Source organism: Onychomys torridus, chromosome 13 (assembly GCF_903995425.1).
Source record: "Onychomys torridus chromosome 13, mOncTor1.1, whole genome shotgun sequence".
Lineage (NCBI taxonomy): Eukaryota > Metazoa > Chordata > Mammalia > Rodentia > Cricetidae > Onychomys > Onychomys torridus.
In genome coordinates this window covers 41,671,479-41,697,997 of record NC_050455.1, presented here as the reverse complement: position 1 = coordinate 41,697,997, position 26,519 = coordinate 41,671,479, and the positions used below count along the sequence as shown (strand labels likewise).

The following is a 26,519-nucleotide window of genomic DNA, read 5'->3' as shown; positions in this document are numbered from 1 at the left end:
TATAATTTGAGTAGATAAAGGAGTCAATACTTCAGGGTGTGGAAAATCAGAAATAGTCTGTGACTCTGATTTGAGATGGTTTAAATAAGGTATAGGAAGAAGTTGGAGAAAAATTCCATGCAAATAGAATAACAGCGTAAGTAGAAGCAAAAAAAGAAAAGAAAAAAAAAAAAAAAAAAAAAAGGCCAGGACAGTGAAATTTAATCAGTGAGCCTAAGACAAAACAGCCCTGCTGGTTTGTAGAATTAATACCAAGAAGATGAAATTGTAAGGCAAACAAGGGATTAGACCAATGGTTTTCAGCCTATGGTTTCTGGATTCTTGGGACTTGGGGAAGCAGTAATTGTGGTCAGTGAACCACTTTTAGCAGTCAACTTGAAATTGCACAGCTTTACATGTTATCAAATTATTTGGACTGGCTATTTAATGTTGACAAGATAGCTAGTATGGATCTCTTCAAATTTATGTATTAAAAGAAAAATGATTAATAACGAAAATCTTCCAAACTATGGTAACCAAAGGGGAAAATATAAACTGCAGATACAACAGACTGCATATGCCTCTGACAAAACAAGATAAAAGCTCAGACCACTTCAGGTTTTGTAGACATCTTCTTTTTTTAAAGAAATGAAAACAGGGCCAGAGAATGGTTCACTGGGTAAAGGTGCTTTCCACCAAGCCTGACATTTTGAGTTTGATTCTCGGGTCCCACATGGTAGGAAGAGAACTAACTTCTACAAGTTATCCTTTGACCTCCATGCGCGCGCGCACACACACACACGCGCACACACACACACACACACACACACACACACACACGCACACGCACACACACACACACACACACACTTATAAACATATAAATGTAATAAGAAAAAAATGAAAGATGAAAATAGTCAACAGTAAGCTTGGCATGGTGGTGCTCGCCTTTAATCCCAGCACTTGGGAGGCAGAGACAGGTAGATCCCTATAAGGTTGAGGCTTGATCTACCTAGTGAGACCTTGTCTTATAAACAAAAAACAGTTAGCAATGTATGAAAGTAAAAAGTAGTACATCAAAACTGGGCATGATGGGCTGGAAGGATGGCTCAGTTATTAAGCACTCTACTGGTTCCCAGAACCCACATGGAAGCTCATCACCATCCATGACTCCAGTTCCAGGAAATCTAGTGCCTCTACAGGTACTGCATGCACCTGGTAACATATACGAATGCAGGAAAAACACTCCCACGTGTAAAATGCTTTTGTAAAAAAAACCGAGGTGTGAGAAGTTTGCAGAGCCCCATCAAGCCCACGAACCCCCCGAGGAAGCACTGCTACAGCAACACCCCATGAGCAACAATAAACCAACAACAGAAATGCACTGACATCAGGGTAAACTCAGCGGTTCTCAGCTTGGGGGTTGTGACCTCTCACAGGGGTCACAAATCACATAGTTACACAGTGAAGTAACAACAAAAATAATGCTATGGCTGGGGGTCACCATCACAACATGAGGAACTGTACTAACAGGTCGCAGCATTGGGAAGGTTGAGAACCACCAGTTTAAAGCCATCTTAAGTTTTTCAGTGACATTTTACTACATTGATGCAAAGTTTGGGGTGCTAGTACTAGTAGCTGCTTCAACAACAAAGGACAGGAAACTTTAAGTGGGCTATGCGGGATCTAAGCAACTAATGCGGAAAGAGAAGAAATCAAATTGATAGGCATAGATTCAGCACACTGACGGTCTGCCTCAAAATTTTTGGTGTTTGGTTTTTAAGACATGGTCTGGGCTGGCAGTGGTGGCACATGACTTGGGAGGCTGAGGCAGGTAGAGTTATGTGAGTTCAAGGCCAGCCTGGTCTATAGAGCTATTTCTACGATAGTCAAGGCTAACAGTAAAACCAAATAAAAAAAAAGTCATGGTCTCATGAATCCTCCAACTCACGTCACTGAGGAGCATCTGCTCCTGCAGTTGCCACCCCACATGCTGGAACTGGAGGTGTGTGTCACTGTGTCCAGACTTGAAATGGGTGACATGACTTCTAGCTTAAGTAAGCAACTACAAATAGAGAGGGCTCAGTTCCAAACAGAGGAGCTAAAGGTTAGGGAAGATGGAGAGCTGTAACTTGAGGGTGAATACACAGTGATTTTGTCAATATTCAGGCTTTCTTTTAAGATGTACCAAATTGAACACACTTGGTGAATATCTTATAAGGAAGTAACAACATGTCACAGTTAATTTTTTTCAGTATGATGCTGATATGAACTACCCATAAACTATATAAGTTATCTAAAACACAACAGCACACACAGCAACACTAGCTGGTTTCTTTTTGGCTTATAAAATCACAATGGCTCCTTTGCTTTAGCCAAATCTGTATTCTATGCACCGAAAATGTTATTACTACTAGACACAAGTTTCATCATCCTGATAGCATATGCTGTATACAGGTTCCTAGCATCATACTCATCCATAGAAAAAGTGATCTGCTTAAATGCATTATAAATATGAACCAAACATTGTATAATTTTTTAAAAAGATGTCATTATAAAACATAGTTAGGTTAAACTGTAAAACATAAAAAATGACTTTATTTAAAATTTTGTTGTGTGAGTCTGCATGCATGGTGTATGTATGGCAGTGCAGGAATACATGCCAGAGAGTACATGAGAGGTCAGAGGACAGTTTTCAGAGTCAGTTTTCTCAATTTCCTGAGAGTTCATTGGATCAAACTCAAAAATAGTCAGTGTTGTACAGAAAGTACTTCACCCACTGATTCCTCTCACCAACCCCAGATTATTTAGTCTGTAAAGCAATACTGACAATACGCTGTTGTTCTTTCTTTGACACAGAATCTTGCTAAGTTTCCTGATCTTGTTATTCATTATATAGCCCAGGCTGGCCTCACACTCTCAACAACTTTTGTTACAGGCTATCAAAATGGAAATTATATGGACTTTTGCAATAAAGAATTGTACCTTGAAGTACAAATGTGAATTTAACAAGAAGTTGTAGATTTTCAACATTGAACACAAACTCCTTTGTTACAAATAAATATTTATGCTTCTAAAAAAAAAAATGTACCTCAAAGCATAATTTATATCAAGGGGAACAGAGCTTATGGACCACTACAAAAGTTGAGAACATTAATTACTTAAAGCTTATTATATAAATTATGTTGCTAAATAAAAAAAAAATTACTATTTTAATTTTGTGTCAATATTAAAATTTTAATTTTTGCTTTTCAATATTAAAATGCTAACTTAAATCTTAACTTAATTTTAAGGCATAACTATTTAGAAGAGTCAAGCATTTTTTTAAGTTAGAATGGACTACACCAAATTCTATCCTTACATCCAAAACAAACTCAACCACCAGCTTACCTAACAACAAACCTATAACACACAGAGATTGTTTTTTTATTTTTTAAGTGTATGGATATTTTGCCTGCAGGTATATCTATGAACTACATGTGTGCCTGGTGCCACCAGAGACCAGAAGAAGGCATCAAATCCCCTGTTAACAGATGGCTATAAGCCACCATGTGGGTGCTAGGAATCAAACCTGGGTCCCATCCCTCTGGAAGAGCTGTTGAGGTATTTCTCTAGCACCCATATAGTGATTCTTAAATCCATACTTTGATTTTGCTTTGTGACAACTTGTAAGAAACAATAACAACAAAAACAATAGAGTCATTGCTACCTCCCAAGGGTATGGTCAATACCATGTATCTATTTTCAAATGCTTAAAAATAAAGGGCAGTTCTGCTTCTCTTACTGGTCTGTGTGTATTCTTACAGAGTGAACTAACTCGATAGGCCCCAGCCGCTAAGTTTTTGTTTTGTTTGGGTTGGTTATAGGTCTTCCCTTATAAGCCAGGCTGACCTTGAACTCATGGCAATCCTCACGCCTCAGTGTCCCAAACAGGCATCAACCATGCTCAGATTCACTTTTCAGGGTGTTACAAGAAGAGTGCCCATTAAGACACAGAATTTCAGTTGCCTTACAGAGTATTCTAAAAGCATATACTATTATACTTGGCTATTACTAAAAAAAAAAAAAAATCAAGATATGACAATTACCTGCAAAAAGATCTTCTCTGTCATCGTCTAGTATGACTTCTACAGGTTTGGAGCCGTTGGAATTTGCACTGATATCTTCTGCAGGAAGACTGGCTGGTTCAGGAGAGGATGGACTGGACTGTTAAAAGAACAATAGTGGACAATGGATTGGAATGCTTCCTTGCTTTTTACTGTATCTCATAAACTAAAGAAATACAGCATTCTCTTGATTAGAGAGGAAAACAATGCCAGACAGTGGTGGCACACACCTTTGATCCCAGCACTTGGGAAGCAGGCAGAAGCAGGCAGATCTCTGTAAGTTAGAGGTCTACAGAGTGAGTTCCAGGACAGCCAAGGCTATACAGAGAAACCTTCGAAAAACCAAAAAAAGAAGAGAAAGAGAGAACCTTGTTTCTTTTTTTTTTTCTTTCAGAGCTGAGGACCAAACCCAGGGCCTTGGGCTTGCTAGGCAAGCACTCTACCACTGAGCTAAATCCCCAACCCCAAGAACCTTGTCTTGAAAAACCAAAAAAAAAAAAAAAAAAAAAAACAACCAGAGAGGGGGGGGGGGGGGGGAGGGAGGGAGGGAAAGAACAGCTACTTAGATTTTCTTCTCTGAGGTTCAAAATACACTTTAAGCAATGCCTTTGCTCAACAGTCTCTTAATATCATCCCTTTAAAAGCACGTATTTATCATCTTTAGTTATGATTAACAAAACCATACTATCCACAATACAACAAAATTTGGAACAAGTTCCTTGATTTTTAGAGTCAGGGCTGGAGAGACGGCTAGGGTGTTAAGAGCACTGACTGCTCTTTCAGAGGACCTGGGTTCAATTCCTAGCACTCAAATGGCAGGTCACTATTTTTGATAACTCCAAGATCTGACACCCTCACACAGACATACATGCAGTAAAATACCAATGCACATAAAATAAAGTAAATAAATAATTTGAAAAACAAAAAAAGAGTCTGCTATGGATACTGCTCTGTATAAATAAAATGCTGATTGGCCAGTAGCCAAGCAGGAAGTATAGGTGGGACAAGCAGAGAAGAGAATTCTGGGAACAGGAAGGCTGAGTCAGGGGATGCCAGCCCACCTTTCAGGGAGCAGCATGTAACAGGCACACCGGTAAAGCCACGTGGCAGCATATAGATTAACAGAAATGGGCTGAATTTAAGTGTAGGAGCTAGTCAGTGGTAGGCCTGAGCTAATGGCCGAGCAGTTTTAAATATCAGTCTGTATGTGTTTATTTGGGTCTGAATGGCTGCAGGATTGGAAGGTGAGTGAGATTTGTCTTGACCATGGGCCAGGCAGGACTGGAGAAAACTCCAGCTACAAGAGTCAGTGTTTTCTTTTTAAGATCATGGTTATTTTTCTACTGGGGGCAGATATATTAAAGTCCTGCTTTAGAATAAAGGGCACACATGGTAGTTTACACCTGTAATCCCAGAATTTGGGAGATGGGGCAAGAGGATTAGGAGTTCAAGGTCATCCCCAACTACATTAAAAGTTCAAGACTAGCTTAAGACCACGCCTGGAAGAAAACAAAACAATACATAAGTAAAATAAACTAGAGCCTGTGAGATGAGCCAGTGACAAAGGCTTACTACCAAACATGATGACCGAGTTCAGTCTCTCAGAGAACTGATTCTCAAAGTCACCTCCAACCTCTACAAGTGTAATGAAGTACACACAGCTTTAATGCTAGGTAAATTATGAATACAGCCATTTCTAAGATTCTATATTTTCAAACTAAAGCTATGCTATCTCTCAAGATACTTTTCCTTTTCTCTTCTTTTCTTTCTTTCTTCTTTTTTTTTCTTTTTTGTCGACAAGGGGTCTTTTATGTAGCACAGCCCAGAATGGACTTGCACTCTCATGCCTCAGCCTCCCATGTAGTTGTGTGTAGGTGTGCACTACATCCATCTGGAAAATTTAATTACTCTTCTCTTTTTCAATAAGACCTGGCTAAGTAACCCAGGCAGATCTAGAAATCGGAAACCCTCTTGCCTCCTCCCCCTCCCAAAGTCTGGGATTATTGGGATTCTACCATACCCAGCAGTTTTTCCTACTTAATGCTATGCCTATATGAAACTCTTCTGTACTGGTCTGTGTAGTAAATCACTCATTATAATATGCTTTCCTACTTCAATTAGCCTAATCTAGATGAACCAGAAAAGACATGCTCAGAGATATGGTTCCACGATGGTTCTAAGTCCCATGGAGGGACAAGACTAACTGACACAGGTTTCAAGCATTTTATAAAAATAAAATAAAATATTAAGTATTAACAATTTTTTGTTTTGTTTTGTTTTTTCCAGACAGGGTTTCTCTGTGTAGCCCGCTGTCCTGGAACTTGTTCAATAGACCCAGCTGGCCTCGAACTCTGAGATCTGCCAGCCTTTGCTCAAGAGGGCTGGGATTAAAGGTGTGCACCCCTATCACCCAGCTTGTAGAGGGTCTTTATATATTTTTAGATAAAAGGGTTTGTTTGGGCAAGGGAGTCAGATTTAAATTACAGATATTTCAAGCAGTCTATGGCTTACCTTTCTACATTGATAATAGACTTACAACAGAATTTCTTAATTTCATAGGGCAAAAAAAATTTTTACTTCTTTAGTGGTTAGTAAACTTTTTGTAGGATGAATGCTTCTTTTGTTTTTGTGGTGGTAGAGGTTGAACCTAGAGCCCTGTACACATGATTGGCAAATACTCTACTACTGAACCACACCCATATTCCTCTAATCATCACTGTGATCTTCTGGGCATGGTGGTACATGTAATCTTAGTATGTTGAGGAGGCAGAGGGAGGGAGGTTAGTTCAAGCCATGTCTGACTACAAAGCAAGTCGGGGCCAGCCTGAGCTACATGAGATCACATCTTGGAACAGAGTGAAGGAACCTGGGGAACTGGCTCAGTGATTAAGAGTTTTTGCTGTTCTTGCAGAGGACTCACATCCAGTCCCAGTTCCACATGGGACAGCTTACAACAGCCTACACACTCAGTCCTCAGGGGACCAACACCTACTTGTGGCCTCTGTGGGTACCCACATGCACATTCGGACAAAAACAACGTTTTTTTAAAACTAAATAAAGAAAAAGCAAAGCAACCATGTGTGGTGGGGCGCTCATACCATCCAAACAATGGGAAAGCCGAGGTAGCAGGATTACTAGTTTCCGGCAGCCCTGACTACACAGTAAGAGAGAAAAAAAAGGTTAGAGAAAACCAAAGTCAGCCAGGCGGTGGTGGCGCACACCTTTAATCCCAGCACTCGGGAGGCAGAGGCAGGTGGATCTCTGTGAGTTCGAGGCCAGCCTGGTGTACAGAGTGAGTCCCAGGACAGGATCCAAAGCTAGACAAACCCTGTCTCCAAAAACCAAAAAAAAAAAAAAAAAAAAAAAAAAAAAAGGAAGAAAAAAGATGCCCAAAGCTCAAAGCCTTAATCTTTGTGACCCTGCATTCACAGATACTGAACATGACACTGAAAAGCATCACCATGAAAGTGGAAGCCAGACACTGCTGTGGGATGTTCTGTATGTCCAATGTGTTGCTCTGATTGGTTAAAATAAATAAAGTGCTGATTGGCCAGTAGCCAGACAGGAAGGATAGGGTAGGCGGGACAAGGAAGAGGAGAAGGCTGGGAACAGGAAGTCTGGGAGGAGACACTGCCAGCCAGTGCCATGAGAAGCAACATGTAAAGACACTGGTAAGCCACAAGCCATGTGGCAAAGTATAGACTAACAGAAATGGGTTAATTTAAGGCAGAAAAGGCAGATAACAAGCAGCCTGCCACGGCCATACAGTTTGTAAGCAATATAAGTCTCTGTGTGCTTTCTTGGTTGGGTCTGAGCGACTGTGGGACTGGCGGGTAAGAGAGATTTGTCCTGACTGGGCCAGGCAGGAAAACTCCAACTGCAAATGGTGCCCAATGTGGGGCAAGAGTTTCCACCTAAAACCTGACCAAAAAGATTCTAAAACGGAGCTAAAAACAGCTTTCAAGTTGTCTTTCTCAAGTTAGCGGCAGCCTGCCGGTTTGAACTACTATGGCGGGTTTCTGGCGTGTGCGTCTGACCTGCAGTGTGGCAGGAATGAGGAGTCTACAAGTAACACTTTACTCTGCTACATGGTGGATTTAGCCTTTGCTAGTTTAAAAAAAAAAAAAAAAATGGTTTCTGGGCTATGCGCTGCTTTGATAGAACTGCTTCTGATAGTTGATGTTAACATGGCTCCAGACCCAGAGCTGGCGGTAAACTGTACCACCGCCTAGTTGGGAAGCTGAGGTGGGCGGAGCCAGCAGCCACAGTGGTGTTTCAGTCTTACAAAGATGGATATTACACAGAGAATCTGGTTTGTCTTGTTTTGGGGATTTTTAACTACAGAAAATGATTTAATCGTAAAAGCTGTTGAGTTAAACAAATATGTAAATTTTAAAGGTACCTTGACTTCAAAATTTGGATATAAGGATATGTTGCTTTGGAAAAGAGTCTCTGCTTTTGTTTCCACAGAAAGCCAGAGGCTGTGGATTTGTTCCAGATTAAGATACATCAGGTTTGATCAGCCAAGACCACCTGAAAGGTCTCCAAGGACACCATGGCCCAGATGATCCAACATCCAGAATGGTTTCAAGACAACTGGCTCAGGTTTAGCCTCATGGACTACTCCATAATCCTAAAATTTTCTTTGTGTCCCCATAAGATACAGCGCCCCCCTCCAGCAGGAAGTAGTAAGAAAAACTACGCCCAAATTCCCATCTGGCTTTGGAGATGGAAATGGCTCACTCCTTCTCTAAACCCAAGCACATTGTTAAAAGAAAAGGTTAAGAGATTCTTATGTCCTGAATCAAAAGAGCCCTCTGGTGTGGGACAGAGAAAAACCACTATTTTATTTAAAACAGGTTGATTATAAATACAATCTCTTTCTAAAGATAAAAAGGGGATATGATATAGATGATAGGATAAAATGGTAGATTAATGAACTTACTTCTAAAAAACAAGAACTCATTTAAAATGTTTTACATTGGTACAGATTTTAGTCTATTGATACAAACTTAAAGTTAATTTTGTTATACTGTGTGTATATTTCTACTCTTGTTTAAGATATTATGTTTGTACAGCTCATTTAAAATGTAATGGATAATTAAAAATAGATTAATAACTGGTCATCTATGATAACCATACTCATAGCCATGTTAGTTAAGTCTCCTAGGTATACACAGAGATATTTCAGATAGACAGGTAATCTTCAGGTCTACAGAATATGGCATTTAAAATATTTTTAAAATTTAGACTTTCTGGACAGTGAGACATGTCTGCTCCTGGCTGCAACAATTTACTTCAGAGAGAAGGATGGACATTGAAGACACTTCATATGGAGTTTATCTTCACCTTGGCAAAAATAGTCATTTGGGCAAGAAACTGTTCTTGCCTGGACTGCTTGATTGACTGGATGTGCAGGACCCATAGAAAGGTGATCACTAAACTTTGCTTGACAAAATGGTCCTTCAGGTACCTGCTTCTCAGAGGAAACTGCCAGACATTCTACAGGACACTGAGTTTAGTGACCGAGAGACTCTAGCCCTGTGGGCTGAAGACAAATGCCCCAACTTTACAAAGAAACATTAGGTGACTGTCCAGGCTGTCAACTGTCTCTGTCTACTCTTGCAAGACTCCCGAAAAATGCTTGCATCCTTCCCCCATTCTCAGGTAATATTACATCCTTCTGAGGTCTTTGATGTGGTTGAACACTAGATAGTTATAATTTCCTCAGTTATGATAAAAGATAAGTTAGATATAAAACCTTAGTCTCACATATATAAGATAGATAGGATATCTTCTTTAATATTGTAACTGTAATTTCTTGCTTGATAATTGTTTTGTTATCTGAAACTTTACTATATAAAAGTTAAAACCTTGCTTTAAAAAAAAAAGAGAAAAGGGAAAGTGCTGTGGGATGTTCTGTATGTCCAATGTGTTGCTCTGATTGGTTAAAATAAAGTGCTGACTGGCCAGTAGCCAGGCAGGAAGGATAGGGTAGGCGGTACAAGGAAGAGGAGAAGGCTGGGAACAGGAAGTCTGGGAGGAGACACTGCCAGCCAGTGCCATGAGAAGCAACATGTAAAGACACCAGTAAGCCACAAGCTATGTGGCAAAGTATAGATTTACAGAAATGGGCTAATTTAAGACAGAAATGGTAGATAACAAGCAGCCTGCAAGGCACAGTGACAAACTTCTGAGACTGTAACACTGAGGAGAAACTGAAGCCAGAGGATCACAAGCTTACGGCCACTCTGAGCTACAAGGCAAGACCCTATTTTCATCTATTTATACTGCCGTAGCTGTAGACAATAAACTATGATAACATCTCCCGTCCCCAAAATACTGAGTAGGAAAAACAAACATTTAAACATACATATACACACACACACACACACACACACACACACACACACACACTTATATAGTTCTACTCATTCAAACTCCAGAACAGGGAAATCTATAGAGACAGATTAGTTGCTATATTAAAGTCAGAGGCTAGGAAAATGGCAGAACATCTGAAGGGTACATGATAGCTTTCTAAAATAGTGAAAATATTCTAAAACTAACTGTGTAACAGATACATATATCTCACTATACTAAAAACCACAGGAATGCACACACTAACAGGTGAACAATTTGGCACGTAAGCTGTACCTTAACAATGCTGTTCAGAGAAAGAGGTATAGTGGAGCATGGTGGTTCACGCTGGCAGCACCAGAACTTGGGAGGGTACAGTTGGAGAATTGCTGAAAGCTGAAAACCTATGGTCAGCCTGGGCTATGTAAGTGAGACCCTTCTCCAAAACAAACAAACAAACGAACAAACAACCCCAAAAAGACTAGCAAGATGGCTCAGTGAGTAGGATGCTTGCTGTCAATCCTGATGACCTGAGTTTGAGTCTTAGAACCCACATGATAGAGACAACAATTCAATAAGCTACATACCGCACACACAAATTGAAAACAATTTGGACTTCCAGGTGAGATAAGAGGATCAGAAGTTCCATTAGTGTGATGGTAAAATACACACAATAATGTCTACTCCTTCAAGATATAATTGCTATAAAATAATCCAGGTACAATCTTTGTAAGAGAAGCAGGTAGAAATGACTGTGACCAGTGTCCAGTTGACCTAGACGCTCTTAAAGTCTGTGGCAAACACACACACACAAACACAATTATTTAAAACTTAAAAGTCAAGGCTGTAGAGAGATGACTTGATGGTTAACAGCATTTGCTGCTCTTGCAGAGAACTCGGGTTCAGTTTCCAGCATCCCCATCATCAGGTAGCTCATAACCACCTGTAACTCCACTTCCAAGAGATCCAACCATCTCTTCTAGCCTCTGTGGACACCAAGCTTAGACATGCATGCAGGCAAAACACCCATACACATAAAAATAAATAAAATTAAAAAAACAATAAAACAGGATCCCCATATTTGCTACCTCCAGGAAATGTGCTTCATCATCGAAGACAAATGAAACAATAGAGTGAAAGAATGAGAAAAACATGTTCCGAGGAAAGAAAAACAGGCAGTAAATATGTGTCATTCTGCTAACATCTGACAAAAGACTTCAACCCAAAAGATTAAGAAAGTCACTTCACACTGATGAGGAAGCAATCCACCAAGAAGACTACAACTTAAACATATGCACAGAACATGGGTGCACCTAGTTCATACAACAAATGCTACTAGATAAAAGATCAAATTAACCTCAACACAATAATGGTGACTTTGACACCCCACTCTCACCAATAAGACAGGTCACCCCACTAATACAAACCAACGAAATAAAGAAGGGGAGAGCCAACTGCACAGAGGTGTTCACTTACCCCTCCCTACTCATGTATTCTAACATGTGTAACTGCATATACCCTCACACACTCACCCATCCCCCCCCATTTAAAAAATAAAAATAAAGCCTAGGGGCGGTGGTGCATGCCTTTAGTCCCAGAACTCAGGAGGCAGGCAGATCTCTGTGAGTTCAAGGCCAGGCTGGTCTGGTCTACAGAGTGAGTTCTACAACAACTAGGGATACACAGTGAAACCCTGTCTCAAAAAAAAAAACCCCGGGGGCTGGAGAGATGGCTCAGAGGTTAAGAGCACTGACTGCTCTTCCAGAGGTCCTGAGTTCAATTCCCAGCAACCACACGGTGGCTCACAACCATCTGTAATGAGATCTGCTGCCCTCTTCTGGCCTGCAGGCATACATTCAGGCAGAACATTGTATACATAATAAATAAATAAATCTTAAAAAAAAAAACCCAAATAAATAAATAAATATTTTTTTAAAATACAGACTCTTCTCAGTAGCCCAAGGAACTTTCTCTAAAATATATCCTATTAGAACACAAATAGAGAAAACTAGAATAGCTTTTTGTTGTTTCCAATCTGGCCACAGTGTAATGAAGCAGAAATCAGTAACAAGAGAAGCTATAGAAAACACATAAACTCATGGGAATTAAACAACACCCAACTGAATGACAAATGGGTCATTGAAGAAATCAAGAAGGAAAATTTTAACAATTCTAAGAATTGAATGAAAATGTAGAGAACATATCAAAACCTATGGGATACAATAAAAGCACTCCTAAGAGGAAAGTTCATAACTACCAGTGCCTATATTTTAAAAAATCAGAGGGTTCTCACATAACCTCAGTACTCTGGAAATACAAAAACAAGGCAAACCCAAGTCAGTAAATTGAAAAAAAGTCAGGAAATAAGTGACAGAAAATTTTAAAGATACAAAAAAAAAAAAAAAAAAAAAAATGAAGAGTTGATTCTTTGAAATGAACTCAATAAAACTAGAGATGAAAAGGTAGACAACCAATGAAAGTCAAAATCGGTGGTGCATGCCTTTAATCCCAGCACTCGAAAAGCAGACAGGTCTCAAGTTTCAGGCCAGCCTGGCTGACAGTAATTTCCAGGACAACCAGGGCTACACAGAGAAACCCTGTCTCAAAAAAACAAATAAATAAAAATTTTTTAAAAAAGTCAGAGAAGTCTGGGCTGGTGAGATGACTCAACAGGTTAGGGGCTCTCAGCCAAGGCAACAACCCAAGTTCCTTCCCCAGGACCTACATAATCGAAAGAATCAACTCCCAAAATTTGTCCTGACTGCCACACATGCACTGTATGTAGGCAGCACACATCCCAACCACCAATACAATGGAAAAGAATCAGCCATAAAATCATAAGGTACACATTAAGAATGTGTATTTTAGCAGGGCATTGGTGGTGCACGTCTTTAATCCCAGCACTAGGGAGGCAGAGGCAGGTGGATCTTTGTGAGTTCTAGGCCAGCCCGGTCTCCAAATCGAGTTCCAGGAAAGCCACAAAGCTACACAGAGAAACCCTGTCTCAAAAAAAAAAAAAAAAAAAAAAAAAAGAATGTGTATTTTGTGGCTAGGGTGATAGTTCAGCAGGTAAGAGCACTTGCTGCCTTCCAGAGGACCCAAATTTCATTCTAGAATCCATGTCAGGTGGCCTATAAGGCCTATAACTCTAGGTCCAAGAGATCTCAATGTTCTCTCCTAGCCTCCACAGGAACCACACACATGTGGCATTCACTCACCCATACAGATACACATAAAAATAGTAAAAATAAATCCTTCTTAAATTTAAAATACTTATATTCCACTAAATTTGAAAACCAAGAGGAAATTATTTTCTAGGTGCCTATGACCTCCTGAAGAAGAAATAAATGATGTAAACAGGTCTGTAACAAGCAAGATTTAGACAGTAATAAAAATCTTCCAACTAAAAGGAATCCAGCCCCAGATGTGGGGGGGGGGGGGGGGGGGGGGCGACACGGGACTCATACACAAAAAATAAAAAAGCTTAAAAAAATAGGATAATTCGGGCTAGAGAGGTGGCTTAGTGATTACAGTACTTACTGCTCTTTCACAAGACCCAGGTTCAATTCCCAGCATCCACATGATCGCTCATAACTTTTTGTAAATCCAGTTCCAAGGAATCCAACACCCTCTTCTGGCCTCCTTGGGCTCCTGTATGCACACTGTGTACATACATATACTCAGGACACATCACTTTTTTTTCCAAAAGAGGTAATTCATCATGATCAAGTTAACCTCATTTCAGAGATGTGGGGATGATATAGCATACAAACTAGTAAATGTTATATATCACATGAATGGATTCAAGGAAAGAAATCACATTAATTATCTCAATAGATGCAGAAAAGGCTTTTGACAAAATCCTCCATGATAAAAGAAGCCTATAGTCAACATCACAATAAATGGAGATAAATTCAAAGCATTTCTATTAATATCAGGAACAAGGATATCCACTAACATTCCTATTCAATATAGTGCTTGAAGTCTTGGCTAGAGCAATAAATCAAGAGAATGAAATAAAAGGAATGTAAATAGGAAGGAAGTCAAATTATCTTTATTTGCAGATAATACGTTTTTATATAATAGACCCTCAAGACTCCACCAGAAAATCTCTGCATCTGACAAACACTTCCAGTAATGTGCCAGGATAAATTGACAGACAAGAATCAGCAGTTTTCCTATTTACTAATAATAAATATGCTAAGCAAGGAATCAGGAAAACAACCCCATCAAAATTCTCTAAAAAAAATAAATAAACAAACATCGACACATCTTGGAATAAACCTAACCAAGGAAGCAAAAGACCTCTACAAAAAATTAAAACAGCCAGGCAGATCTCTGTGAGTTCAAGGCCAGCCTGGTCTACCAAGTGAGTTCCAGGAAAGGTGCAAAGCTACACAGAGAAACCCTGTCTCGAAAAAAAAAAAAAAAAATTAAAACAATGAAGAAATAAACCTGAAGACACTATGAAATGAGATAACTTCCCTCACTCACGAATCAACAGAATTACTATTATGAAGATTTGTCTTTCAAAAGGCAGTCTATAGACTCAATGAAATCCCTAACAAAACATTCTTTACAGAAATATACAGAATAATGAGGTTCATATGGAAGCATCAACAAACTGGAAAGCAAGGAAAAGAGCAATGTTGCAATCATACCTGATTTCAAGCAATACTACAAAACAAACAAGCATGGAAGCAGATGGAATAAAATAGAAGATCCAGCTATAAATCCATGCAACTACAGGCACCTGATTAAAAACAAATTTAATTTACATTTATTGAGGGGATGAGGGGCATATGCATGGCATTGTGGAGGTTAAAAAGCAATGTGTAGGGAGCTGGTTACCTCCTTGGGAAATGAACTGTGGTCATAAAGCTTGATGGTGAGTTACACACTAAACCATCTCACCAGCTCCCAGCCAAAATACACACCACTGAAAATACACCCTTTTCAACAAGGGGCTGGGAAAATGGGTTAACCACATGTGAAAGAACGAAAGTGACCCCACTACTCACCTTGTAGAAAAACCGACTATGATGCACTAAAGACCCTAAAACAGGACCTGAAGCCCTGGAACTGTCAGAGGAAAGACAGGGAAGCCCTGGCACAGACTTTCTGGAAAGGACACCACTAACTCAGGAAACAATGCTAACAACCTACAAATGGGATTTCAGAACATTAAAACGCATCTGCACAGCAACTGAGTGAAGAGGCAGTCTACAGATTAGGGAAAAAATAATCTTTATACACCAGACAGAAGATTACTATCCAGAATACACACAAAAAAAAACACTAAACAAGAAATCAAACATCCCAATCAATAAATGGGCTGATGGGCCAGGCATAGTGGTGCACACCTTTAATCTCAGCACTCAGGAGGCAGAGGCAAGAGGTTCTCTATGAGTTTAAAGCCAGCCTGGTCTATATATTGAGTTCCAGGTCAGCCAAAGCTACATAGTGAGAACCTGCCTCAAAACAAACAAATGATAGGCCTCTACAGTGTCCTACAGAATCATGATACGTAGGAAAGCCAGTCTCAAAACAAACAAATAAATGATAGGCCTCTACAGTGTCCTACAGAATCATGATATGTAGGAAAGCCAGTCTCAAAACAAACAAATAAATGATAGGCCTCTACAGTGTCCTACAGAATCATGATACGTACAACAACAAGACCCCTGAATAAATTTTATCTACAGTTCGAAGACACTGATCTGGGGCTGGGAGTGTTGCTGAGCATGTTCAACCCAAGCACAAGAAAAATACCAATCCACGGCCAGGAACGGACGTACAGGTTTGTAACACTAGCACTCAGGCTCGGCCAAGAGGAGTTCCATGCCAGTCTAGGCTACAAAGAGAGAAAGAAAAAGCATTTGTTAAACATACAGAATTGCAGCCAGGTGCAGGCATCTGTGCATGAATCCCGGGGATTCTTTTGCCCCCAAAGTGTAAGATGCTCTACATGAAAGAGAAGTGAAGCAATGACACAGGACCCCTCATGGATATTTCCCAAACATTCTGAAGAGGGGAAAATGGACCTTGTATGCCAACCTGAAAACTTAAAACACAGCAAAACATTCTCACAGTTGACTAGGCGGTGGTGGCGCACGCCTTTAATCAGCATTCGGAAGGCAGAGGCAGGCAGATTTCTATGAGTTCGAGGCCAGCCTGGGCTACAGAGTGAGATCCAGGAAAGGCGCAAAGTTACACAGAGAAACCCTGTCTCAAAAAGACCAAAATAAAAAACCCCAAAACGGCCAAACATCAAATTCAGAGATACTATAGTCCTTTTTCCTCTGTTTACTATATCTAAGGAAGACAATGCAGGTTTTAGGACTCTGCAGACATGTTCAACACACCATAAGCTATATAGAACATATCAAAGTATACAAGGATACTAACTTTCCCTGCCCAGAAAAATATATTCTGCAAAGTAATTTTAACTAATTTTAGAGATAGGGTTTTGAAAATTAAATCGGTCTTAGCTGCATCAAGATACAAATACTCAAGATTTTGTTTAGAACAGACGATCAAGGCACCATCCAAGTAATTTACAGTCTGGGAGGGGCGGGGTTGGCTTCACCACTACAGATACAATTAGTAGACTGTAGTTAGTGGTTTTCAGTTTCAGGTCAATGAAATTCAGATAAGGGTGTTTTACAGTTAGTTCCAGTTGATTTGGTGCAGAACTGAACTAGAGAACTCTGTAAGGAAGTAGAGAGCAGGTGAGATGCTAAGCTGGGAAAGCTGCCTGACCAGGGTAAAAGCAGAGAAACAATTCTCAAAAGTTGCCACACACACACACACACACACACACACACACACACACACACTATACATAATCCAAAGAGGAAAAAAAAAAAAAACTACATCTGAGGTAAACAATTTTCTGAGCAAAGTGCTTACATGCTTAAAATTAGGATTTCCGGTGTATGCGCTCTCATTTAATGTAAAGCAATCCAAACGTGACTAGAAAAAGGCGGGCCAACCCAGTTAAACTCATAGTGTTTCCTTTGACAAAAACAGGAACACTCGGCTACAGAGATCGCTGACCATGCGAAAAAAGAGGAAAAAGGAGTGGAGGAGATCTGTTTCTATTTCTCCCCTAGTAATAAAATTGAAAAAAAAAAGTTTCCTGGACTACTCCCTCCTTTGACTTTGTATTTTCCAAACATTACAGCCCCTAAAAAGTCTAAAACCCAAGCGGCGGCTCACGTCAGCTAATCTCAGCAAGTTCAAAGCCATCCTCAGCTACATAGTGAGTTCGAGCCCAGCCTGGGCTGCACGAGCTCTCGCCCCGCAAGAAGTCCACTAATTAAATGCAATTACCTATTCTTTTTTTTTTTTTTAAAGAGGCTCCTATCTCCAAGAGAACGAACAGTCAGTCCATGAAGGACACCACGGACAGTGAAAAGCGCACCCAGACCTCCCGGGGGACCCTCAGCCACTGAGCGTTCCCTTGGTGACTTCACGGCTCTCTCTTTGCGGGGCACACCCTCCGGTGGGCAGGGAAACAAGCCCCTCTCTCCCCGGGGGGCTGCAGAAATCCCAGAGGGAACGGAGGTGCCCGGGACGCGGAGGACAAGCCTTCCTCCTGCCTGGAGGAAGAGGCGCCAATGACACGGCAGGCCCGGGAGCCCGCCAGCACCGCCAGGTTCCACCCGTGGGTCCCGGCCCCCCGGAGGATGAGGTCGGCGGACCCCAGGCCCGCAGGCTGCTGCTGTCCGGAGGCCTGCCTGGCCGCCCGGGCCACCCCCGCCGCCTTGACAGGCAGCTGAGGTGCGGCCAGCGTCACAGGTGTCACCGGACCTGGCCTGGCCGGGACCCGGGAGTGGGGAGGGACGGGGCGCCGCGGCAGGGGAAAGGCGGGGAGGGAGGCGCGCGGCGCGGAGACGCGCGCGGCGCGGGGCCTCCTCGGCGGGGGCCCGCCCGCCTCACCTCCAGGGTGGAGACGGTGCTGGTGAACAGGTCCTCGCCGTCCTCCAGCTCCTCGAAGTCGGTGGGCTTCACGTCCCCCAGCGGAGGAGGTTCCCTCTCGGCCGCCATCTTCGCTACCCTGGACGACTGCGAGAGCCGGGCCTCGGCGACCTGTCACGTGAGCACGCAAGGCAGGGCTGGCGCGCCGACCCCCGCTGGCTGGCCCGCCTCCCGGCCCGCCCCTCGGGCCCGCCCTCCCTCGAGGCCCCGCCCCGGGCTGCGAGGCTCCGCCCCCGGCTGAAGCTGAGCTCCGAGCCGGCCCCGCCCCTTCACCGCTCCTCCCGCTTCCACAGTGGAGTCTTGGCATCCCTTACTCAGTTACTGCTTGCATGCTGACCTGACAAAATTCTTACACTTGTTACTACAGGACTAGGAAGTAGAAGAGCTTAGACGCACCAGCCTTTGAGCTTGGATTGTACACAGATTCAGGGGAAGATTGATTATTGGTAAATAGAGAAACACGCTCCAATGTTGCCAGAGCGGTCTCTAAGAAACTCCTGACAACAGTGGAAGTAAGTGTTCTCTTCCTGTACTCTCCAACACAGTACACAGTTTGCACGGGACTACTGGGTGCTTGAAATGTGGCGTGTGTGAGAAACTGAGCTTTTCAAAATTTCATTTTAATTTATTTATATCTAAATAGATCCATATGCCCGGCCAGTAGCTACCTATTAGTGGAGCCCTGGATAATTAAAGGGTCCTGGGGTGGACATGTCGCTTAATTAGCCGAGTACGCGCCTAGCATGTGCGAAGCCCTGGCATGATTGCCAGCACCGCACAGTATAAAATTGGGTGTGATGGGTGTGGGTCAAAATCAGAAAAGCTGGGGTTTGAGAGACCATCACCTGTGTAGCATGCTTATGTAGACCAGGCTGACCTTGCTTATGAACGTCCGGCTACATGCTTAAGTTTCTTAGTTTGATCTCCAGTAATGGGGCTTGCTCTCTCTTGTTTAAATAAAAATGTCCCAAATAGGCTCATAGGGAGTGGCACTATTTGAAAGGATTACGATTGTAGAATTGTTGGAGTAGGTGTGGTCTTGTTGGAGGCAGTATGTCACCAGGAGTAGGCTTTGAGATTTCAGATGCTCAAGCTGGGCCCAGAGGCTTTTTCTCTTCCTGCTGCCTGAAGATCTGAATGAAGAACTCTGGGAGTGTGCTGTAAGAAAGCCCCAGTTAAATGCTTTCCTTTGTAAAGAGTTTTTTGTTTTTTGGTTTTTGGTTTTTGGTTTTTTTTTTTTAATGTGGAGCTGAGGATTGAACCCAGGGCCTTGCACTTGCTAGGCAAGCGCTCTACCACTGAGCTAAATCCCCAACCCCTAAAGAGTTTTCGTGGTCATAGTGTATCTTCACAGCAATAGAACACTGTCTAGGAAATCCCAATCAGCTTTCTTGTAAAGCCCAGACCCAGCTGTCTGGGGATGGTACCACCCACAGTGGGCTGGACCCTCCCACAAACATTAGCAATCAAGACTATTCCCCAGAGACATGCCCATAGGTCAATCTGATGGAAAGAATCCTTCAACTGAGGTTCCCTCTTTCTGGTGACTCTAGTCTGTGAAAGCTGGCAATAAAAATCCCAGCACTCGGGAGGCAGAGGCAGGTGGATCTCTGTGAGGTCGAGGCCAGCCTGGGCTACAGAGTGAGATCCAGGACAGGCTCCAAAACTATACAGAGAAACCCTGCCTCGAAAAACAAAACAAAACAAGAAAATTAACCAATATAAAGGCTTTTGTGTCAAGCGAAATATCAAAGCTTTACTTTAGAAGGCAGGGAAGGGTTTCTCATTCTTTTAAAAGAAAAGAAGAAAGAGAGAGGGGGAGGGAAGAAGTTGAAAAAAACCTGTATTATTTTACTAATAGACCATGAGTGCAAATAAATAAACTACCAGTAGTGTGGAAGTACCAGCCACACCCTAACAGATCATATTACTAATAGAGGTAAAATGGTCGTACGCTGTGAGCAGGCCTGAGTGGCAGCGAAGTCCCACGCATGCTTTCATAATAATTCCTCCCTTCTTTTCTTTCATCTTCTCTTCTGTCATTCTCCCTCCTCTTAACCCCCACGGGGCCGCCGGCGCCCACGCCCCCCACCCCCCATAGCCTAGGTTGGCCTTGGACTCTTGATCCTCCTACCTCGACTTTCTAAATGCTGTGATTACAGACATGTGTCATCACTCGCAAATATTTATTGTCTAAAAAATTTCTGGACACCATAAAGAGAATCATAGAGTCACTCTAACACCTGAAAAATCAAACCAACGAGAAAATGCTTATCCCTTCTCTTCTCACCCTCTGCCTCTTTTACCCCAAAGGGCCCTGAAACAAAACTCTCATGATGTGTCTCTGTCATTTATTCTCCGATTGCCCAAATGTTTCCATTTTTCCTGCCCATCGCCCAGGCATCTGTCACTATGGTTACGGGTCGCGGCTCTATGCCTGGGTATGACACCTGCATAGCCATACAGGACCCACATTCAGAAGTGCTTGACCTGGGTTTGACTCTGCTTCCGCCATCTTGATAGTCTTAATTACTTCAAACGATGAGCCTCAAATTCTCATTGTACCGCAGACCTTGTAAATCACAGAGCTTTCCCAGCCCCATTCTGCCAGTGATGAAACTACCAGAGAACAACAGGAAGATGGGGCAGCTCTTCCCCAAGGCTGTAGACACTGGCTACATTCTTCTGCACCAATTTCCCCAGAGAACTGATTGGGTGACTTTGGTTTCCTTAACCCATAGCCCCTATCTCTTTATTTCTGGGAACAATAGGGGTAAATGTTGTAGACATGTACATTATTGTCTTACTCTATGGGTATTAATGTTAAGGACAATAAGTTAAATTTAGTCACAAATTATGACCTCTGGATGTTTACCTTCACAAAGGAGGATGGTTCTTGTTTTTTGTTTTTTGTTTTTTTTTTTTGAGACAGGGTTTTACTGTGTACCTCTGGGGGTGTGTGGAACTCTCTATGTAGGTGAGGCTGGGCTAGTACATCCAAGCCTGGGAAATATATATATAAAGATATATAAAGATATTTCTTAGCTGGGCAGTGGTAGTGCACACCTTTAATCCCAGCACTCAGGAGGCAGAGCCAGGCAGATCTATGTGAGTTTGAGGCCAGCCTGGGCTACAGAGTGAGTTCCAGGAAAGAAAGGCACAAAGCTACACAGAGAAACCCTGTCTCGAAAAACAACAACAACAGCAACAAATATTTCTTTTCCTTTTTAAAAATTATTTTATTTCATGTATGTGGATGTTTTGCCTGTATGAATATCTGTGTACTATGTATACCCACAGAGAGCCAAAAGAAGGTGTTAGATGCCCTGGAACTGTAGTTACAGTCAGTTATGAGCTACCATGTAGGTGCTGGGAATTGAACCTGGATCCTCTGGAAGAGTAGCCAGTGCATTACAACAAACAAGAATAAAGAGAACTCAGATCCAAGCATGGTGATGCATGCCTTTAATTCTAGCACTCAGGAGGCAGAGGCAGGCAGATCTCTGAGTTTGAAGCTAGCCTGGTCTACAAAGTTCCAGGACAACCAGAACTACACAGAGAAACCCTGTCTCAAACAAAGAAACAAAATGAACTTTTTTTCTCTTCTTTCATAGTCAGGAATGACTATGTGTATATCCTGTACACAGAGTTGTATTAAATAAAAATTCCAGGAAAACATTGCCTCTGATTGAACTCCTATACTAGATTGGAGCAGACCAGGCTAAAAGTCAAGATAGAGAGCTGGGAACAGAGTCCAGTTTTAGAGCACTTGCCTGGAATGTGCAAGGCCCTGGATTTGGTTATAACTAGAAATTCTGGGGAGTCCTATCAGGGTGTCATGTATTTCCAGAGAAATTGGCCCCTTCTCTAGGGTTCTAAGTCTCATTAATAAAAGTATTGAAGAACAGACTCAGACAAAAAAAACTCCAAGACAACTTTATTTAGAATATAAAAACAAAAAACAACAAACAAACAAAAAACAGCCAAGCAGGCAAGCTGTAACTTTTAGCTGCTGCCTGGAGAAGGGAGATGGAGAAAAAGAAGAAAGAAATGCCTTTTCGCTCTCTGTACTCTCCTTCTGCACGGTTTCTCTGTCTCTGTCTGCGTCTCTTTGGTGTGCATGCTCTCTCTCTCTCCTTCTCTTAATAAAGCTTGGGGGGGGGGGGGAAATGCCTTTTGAGTTTAGCACAGATGTTCACTGAGCAAGCGGCCACATGGCAAGGGTGAGGGTGGGAGAGATAGCTTCAGAGAAATAGTAGAAAAGCCCAAAGTACCAGAGAAAGCATGTTGGGCTTGGACCAGCATCAAAAAGAAAAAAAAAAAGAAAGAAAGAGAAAGTGAAAAGTGTGCCTTTCTCACGGGGCTGACTTAATGTAACCCAGGGTTGGCCCTGTAGTAACCACACAGAGGGCTGCAGTTCTGGGAAAGGAAAATGTAGTATCTCACTAAAGGAATGATTATTCCTCCCATTTCTTTAGTGGGGTATTAGATGAATCCACTTTCCGGAGGAATGGTCTTTTAGCCAAGTAATTGATAGACCCAACTGGGTTAAAACTCGTGTTTGAGGAATCCTGGAACGTTAGGTCTTCACCCAGGCCAGTGGTAGATTCCATTCACCAGATCGGCCTAGCCCTGATCATAGCAACTGTAACATTATCTCCAGCACAACAAACAAATCAAGCAAAATCAATGGTGGAGTCATTCACCTAAGTCAACTTGCCTTAAACTAAAACAAACCATTTAATCGGGTATTCAAAGGAGAAGTGAGATAATAATCCCATTCCCAAACAAGCTCTCTCTGCCTCAGGGCTCACAGGAGGAACAGGGTAAACTGAAATGAGTAACATTAACCAATCTGTGAGTTTCCTCTTGTTCCATCAGTACCAACTTTGAAATGATTTGCTTTGGGGTTCTTCTAATAGGTATTAGTAAGGTAACTCCATTTTATAGACAGCTTGTCAGGGTTACAGGTCCTAAGAAAGCAAAAGTGTCTACATATCCCAGCGAAGCTGGTAGTCAACTTCTAAGAACACCCAGGTTTTATAATGAACTCTGCAAGGCAATGAGCTCTGGAGCTAAAATCCACAAAGGCCTTGACTCAGCGACTTATCAGCTAACCACCAGACATCCTTCTTCCCGCTTCCTGACTCTTCTTCCCACCCCCAAACTTTTTTTTGTAGTTTTTTTTTTCCCCCGAGTTTGCCTTCTTGACCCACCAGAATACCTCCCCTCACACATTCAAAATAGCCTCTCAGGGTTCATCGCTACTCCTTGCTGGATCAAACTGGCACGTTCTCAGGATATAAAAGCACATGCGGTCCGGAGTGCTACTCATTTCCAGGCTCTGCCTGGCGGCGAAGAGCTTTCTTCTCCACACTCTGCTTACTTCCTCTTCTACTACTGTTGTTCAAGATTGTTGGACAATGAACTCAGCTCTAATGCAGGAAGCCAGGAGCCAGCCGCCCCTCCCTCCCCCCACCCTTCCCTGCCTTCTGTGACTTTAGCAGCTCTGAGGCCTTTAACACTTGGGATCTTACCTCTTGGATCTCCATTCTTCTCTGATTTCTCCTTTCCCTCCCCTCCTCTTTTCCTTCTTTTCTGGGTTGTTTTTGTTCCAGCCCGCCCGCCCCCATATTTTGAGGCTGATCTGGAATTGGCAGTTAGTAGTTCTCTTGCTTCAGCCTCCAGAGTGCGGGATTGAACCTGGCGTATTTCTTTCTCATTCAGCCCTTTTCTGTCACAAAACCAACTTCTGCTCAGACTACCACCAAGCCTATGCTATGGAATGAAATGCTGCCTGATTTCAGAACTGGAAATCGAACCCAGGTCCTCTGGGTCCTCTGCAAGAGCAGCAAGCAAGGGCTCTTAGCCACCGAGCCTTTTTTCCAGCCCCAAGACGACAAGAGACTTTAAAAACAATAAAAATAGAAACCATATCATCAAATAAATACAAATTGACTACAGTGGCACATGCCTGTAATTCCAGCACTCAGGAGGCTGAGACTTGAGGATCTCTAGTTCAAGGCTGCATAGTAAGAGTCTGGGCTGCATGGTAAGATGGGAGAGCATAGAGGGATTTGAGATGGTGTAGCCGTTAAAGGCACATACCACTCAACAAATGCAAACTTGATGACCTGATGCGAATCTCCTGGGAAAAAGTTTAGGTTGTAAATGTTTTTAAATAATAAAGATTATTTCCAGGTTTAACAAAGAGATGCTCTGAGACAGATTTCTGGTGAATATATTAGTTATAATGGTCACTCATAGCAAGAGGGATGTCTGGGATGATAGAAGATACAACAACCAGCTGGGGGTGGCATCACATGCCTTTAAACCCAATCCAAGCAGGTGGATCTCTGTGACTCCCTGGCCAGCCTGACCTATAGTGAGTTCCAGGACAGCCCCGGCTACGTAGAGAGACCAGGTGGCATAAAACAAAACAAAAGTAACAAAAACAAACAAAACCCCTGCAGAACAAAGGAAACCCCTTACTTGTATAGACTTGGGGGGGGGGGCATCTCTGAGTCTAGAGGGGATGTGGGGGTCTCTGAGTTTAGCAGAATAGTGAAGCGGGTTCTGTGGCTTCATCCTACCTTGGGGCTGCTATACGCTAGTTAGTAATTTAGGTGTTTTTGTTTTGGTTTGGTTTTTGGTTTTTCTCTGTAGCTTTGGAGCCTGTCCTGGAACTAGCTCTGTAGACCAGGCTGGCCTCGAACTCACAGAGATCCACCTGCCTCTGCCTCCCAAGTGCTGGGATTACAGCCACCACTGCCTGGCTTTTTTTGTGTTGGTTTGTTTTTTTTGGTAATTTAGGTGTTTTTGAAGGTTCTAGATAGGCTAGAAGGCATGGCTGATTCTGTCTCCAATTTGATGTTTGTTTGTGTTGCTTTTTTTTTTTTTTTTTTTTTTTTTTTTTAAATTTGGATTTCCCCTGTAGTCCAATAGGACTCAAACTTACTATATGTGATTGAAGGTAATCTTGAATTTCTGACACCCCTGCTTCCATTTCCTCAGTGCTCAGGTTATACAGTTCTGGAACTAGATAGATTCTTGGACCTCCAACATGCTAGGCAACCACTCTACCAACCAAGCTACATCCCAACCTTTAGGGTTGCTTTTTTGTGATATGGTCTGACTGTATAGCCTTCGCTGGCCTGGAACCAGCTTAAAAATCCTAGTTGGCGCCAGGCGGTGGTGGCTCACGCCTGCAATCCCAGCACTCAGGAGGCAGAGGCAGGTGGATCTCTGTGAGTTCGAGGCCAGCCTGTTCTACAAAGTGAGTTCCAGGACAGGCTCCAAAGCTACAGAGAAACCCTGTCTCGGAAAAAAAAAAAAAAAAAAAAAAAATCCTAGTTGGCTTTATTTTCAGTTCCAAAACCAGGCAACATTCCATTCCAAAAAACAGTTTTAGACTGAGCAGAAGTTGATTTTGTGACCGAAAATGGCTGAATGACAAACAAAAAAGCCAGGTATGATGGCACATGGCCTTCAAGTACGGCATTATCCCTTTCCCTCACCCACAGACAAAATCAAACCTTTGTATACAGTAAAAACATCTTGGCTTGAGCTAAGCCCTTGAGACCTAGGGCTTCATCTTATCTGCCGAGTCCAGCACATGGGAACCCCACCCCTATGACCTCAGTTAGCCACTTTTCCAGGCGTGACTTCCGAAGCCACCACAAACAATGTATATAGCTACTGTAAAGACACTTTCTGATAAGCTCTCTGGTGGAGAAGCCCACACCCAAGCTCTTGTGTGTGTCTTTTTTTTTTTTTTTTTTTTGAGCTGAGGATTGAACCCAGGGCCTTGTGCTTGCTAGGCAAGCGCTCTACCACTGAGCTAAATCCCTAACCCTCTTGTGTGTGTCATACTTTCTTCCTGAGTGCCTTTCTATTAACTGTTGTGCCTAAGAGCTATGGGCTACAGAGTTAGACCCTGTATACATACATATACATATATTCATGGAATTAAAGGAGTTCCTCTATATATTATTATATATATGTCATAATATGAACATGTATTAAAGATCCTGTATACATACATACATATATATATATATATTATATTATATTTTTAAAGGAATATTAATACAC

General features: G+C 42.2%; 1 protein-coding gene across 3 annotated transcripts in view; it reads right to left on the bottom strand.

The window, feature by feature from the left end:
• The window catches only part of Snx2 (sorting nexin 2), a 44,258-nt gene extending 25,681 nt beyond the window's left edge, over positions 1–18,577 (bottom strand). For 2 of the 3 annotated variants that reach the window (XM_036205041.1, XM_036205042.1), the window contains exons 1-2: positions 18,387–18,577; positions 4,068–4,185 (exon numbers count right to left, since the gene is read on the bottom strand). In XM_036205041.1, the coding sequence (XP_036060934.1) occupies positions 4,068–4,185; positions 18,387–18,494 (226 nt within the window). In that variant the 5' untranslated portion in view covers positions 18,495–18,577. The remainder of the gene's footprint in view (positions 1–4,067; positions 4,186–18,386) is intronic. The other variant, XM_036205043.1, reaches the window with a different exon arrangement.
• Between the last annotated feature and the right edge of the window lie 7,942 nt (positions 18,578–26,519).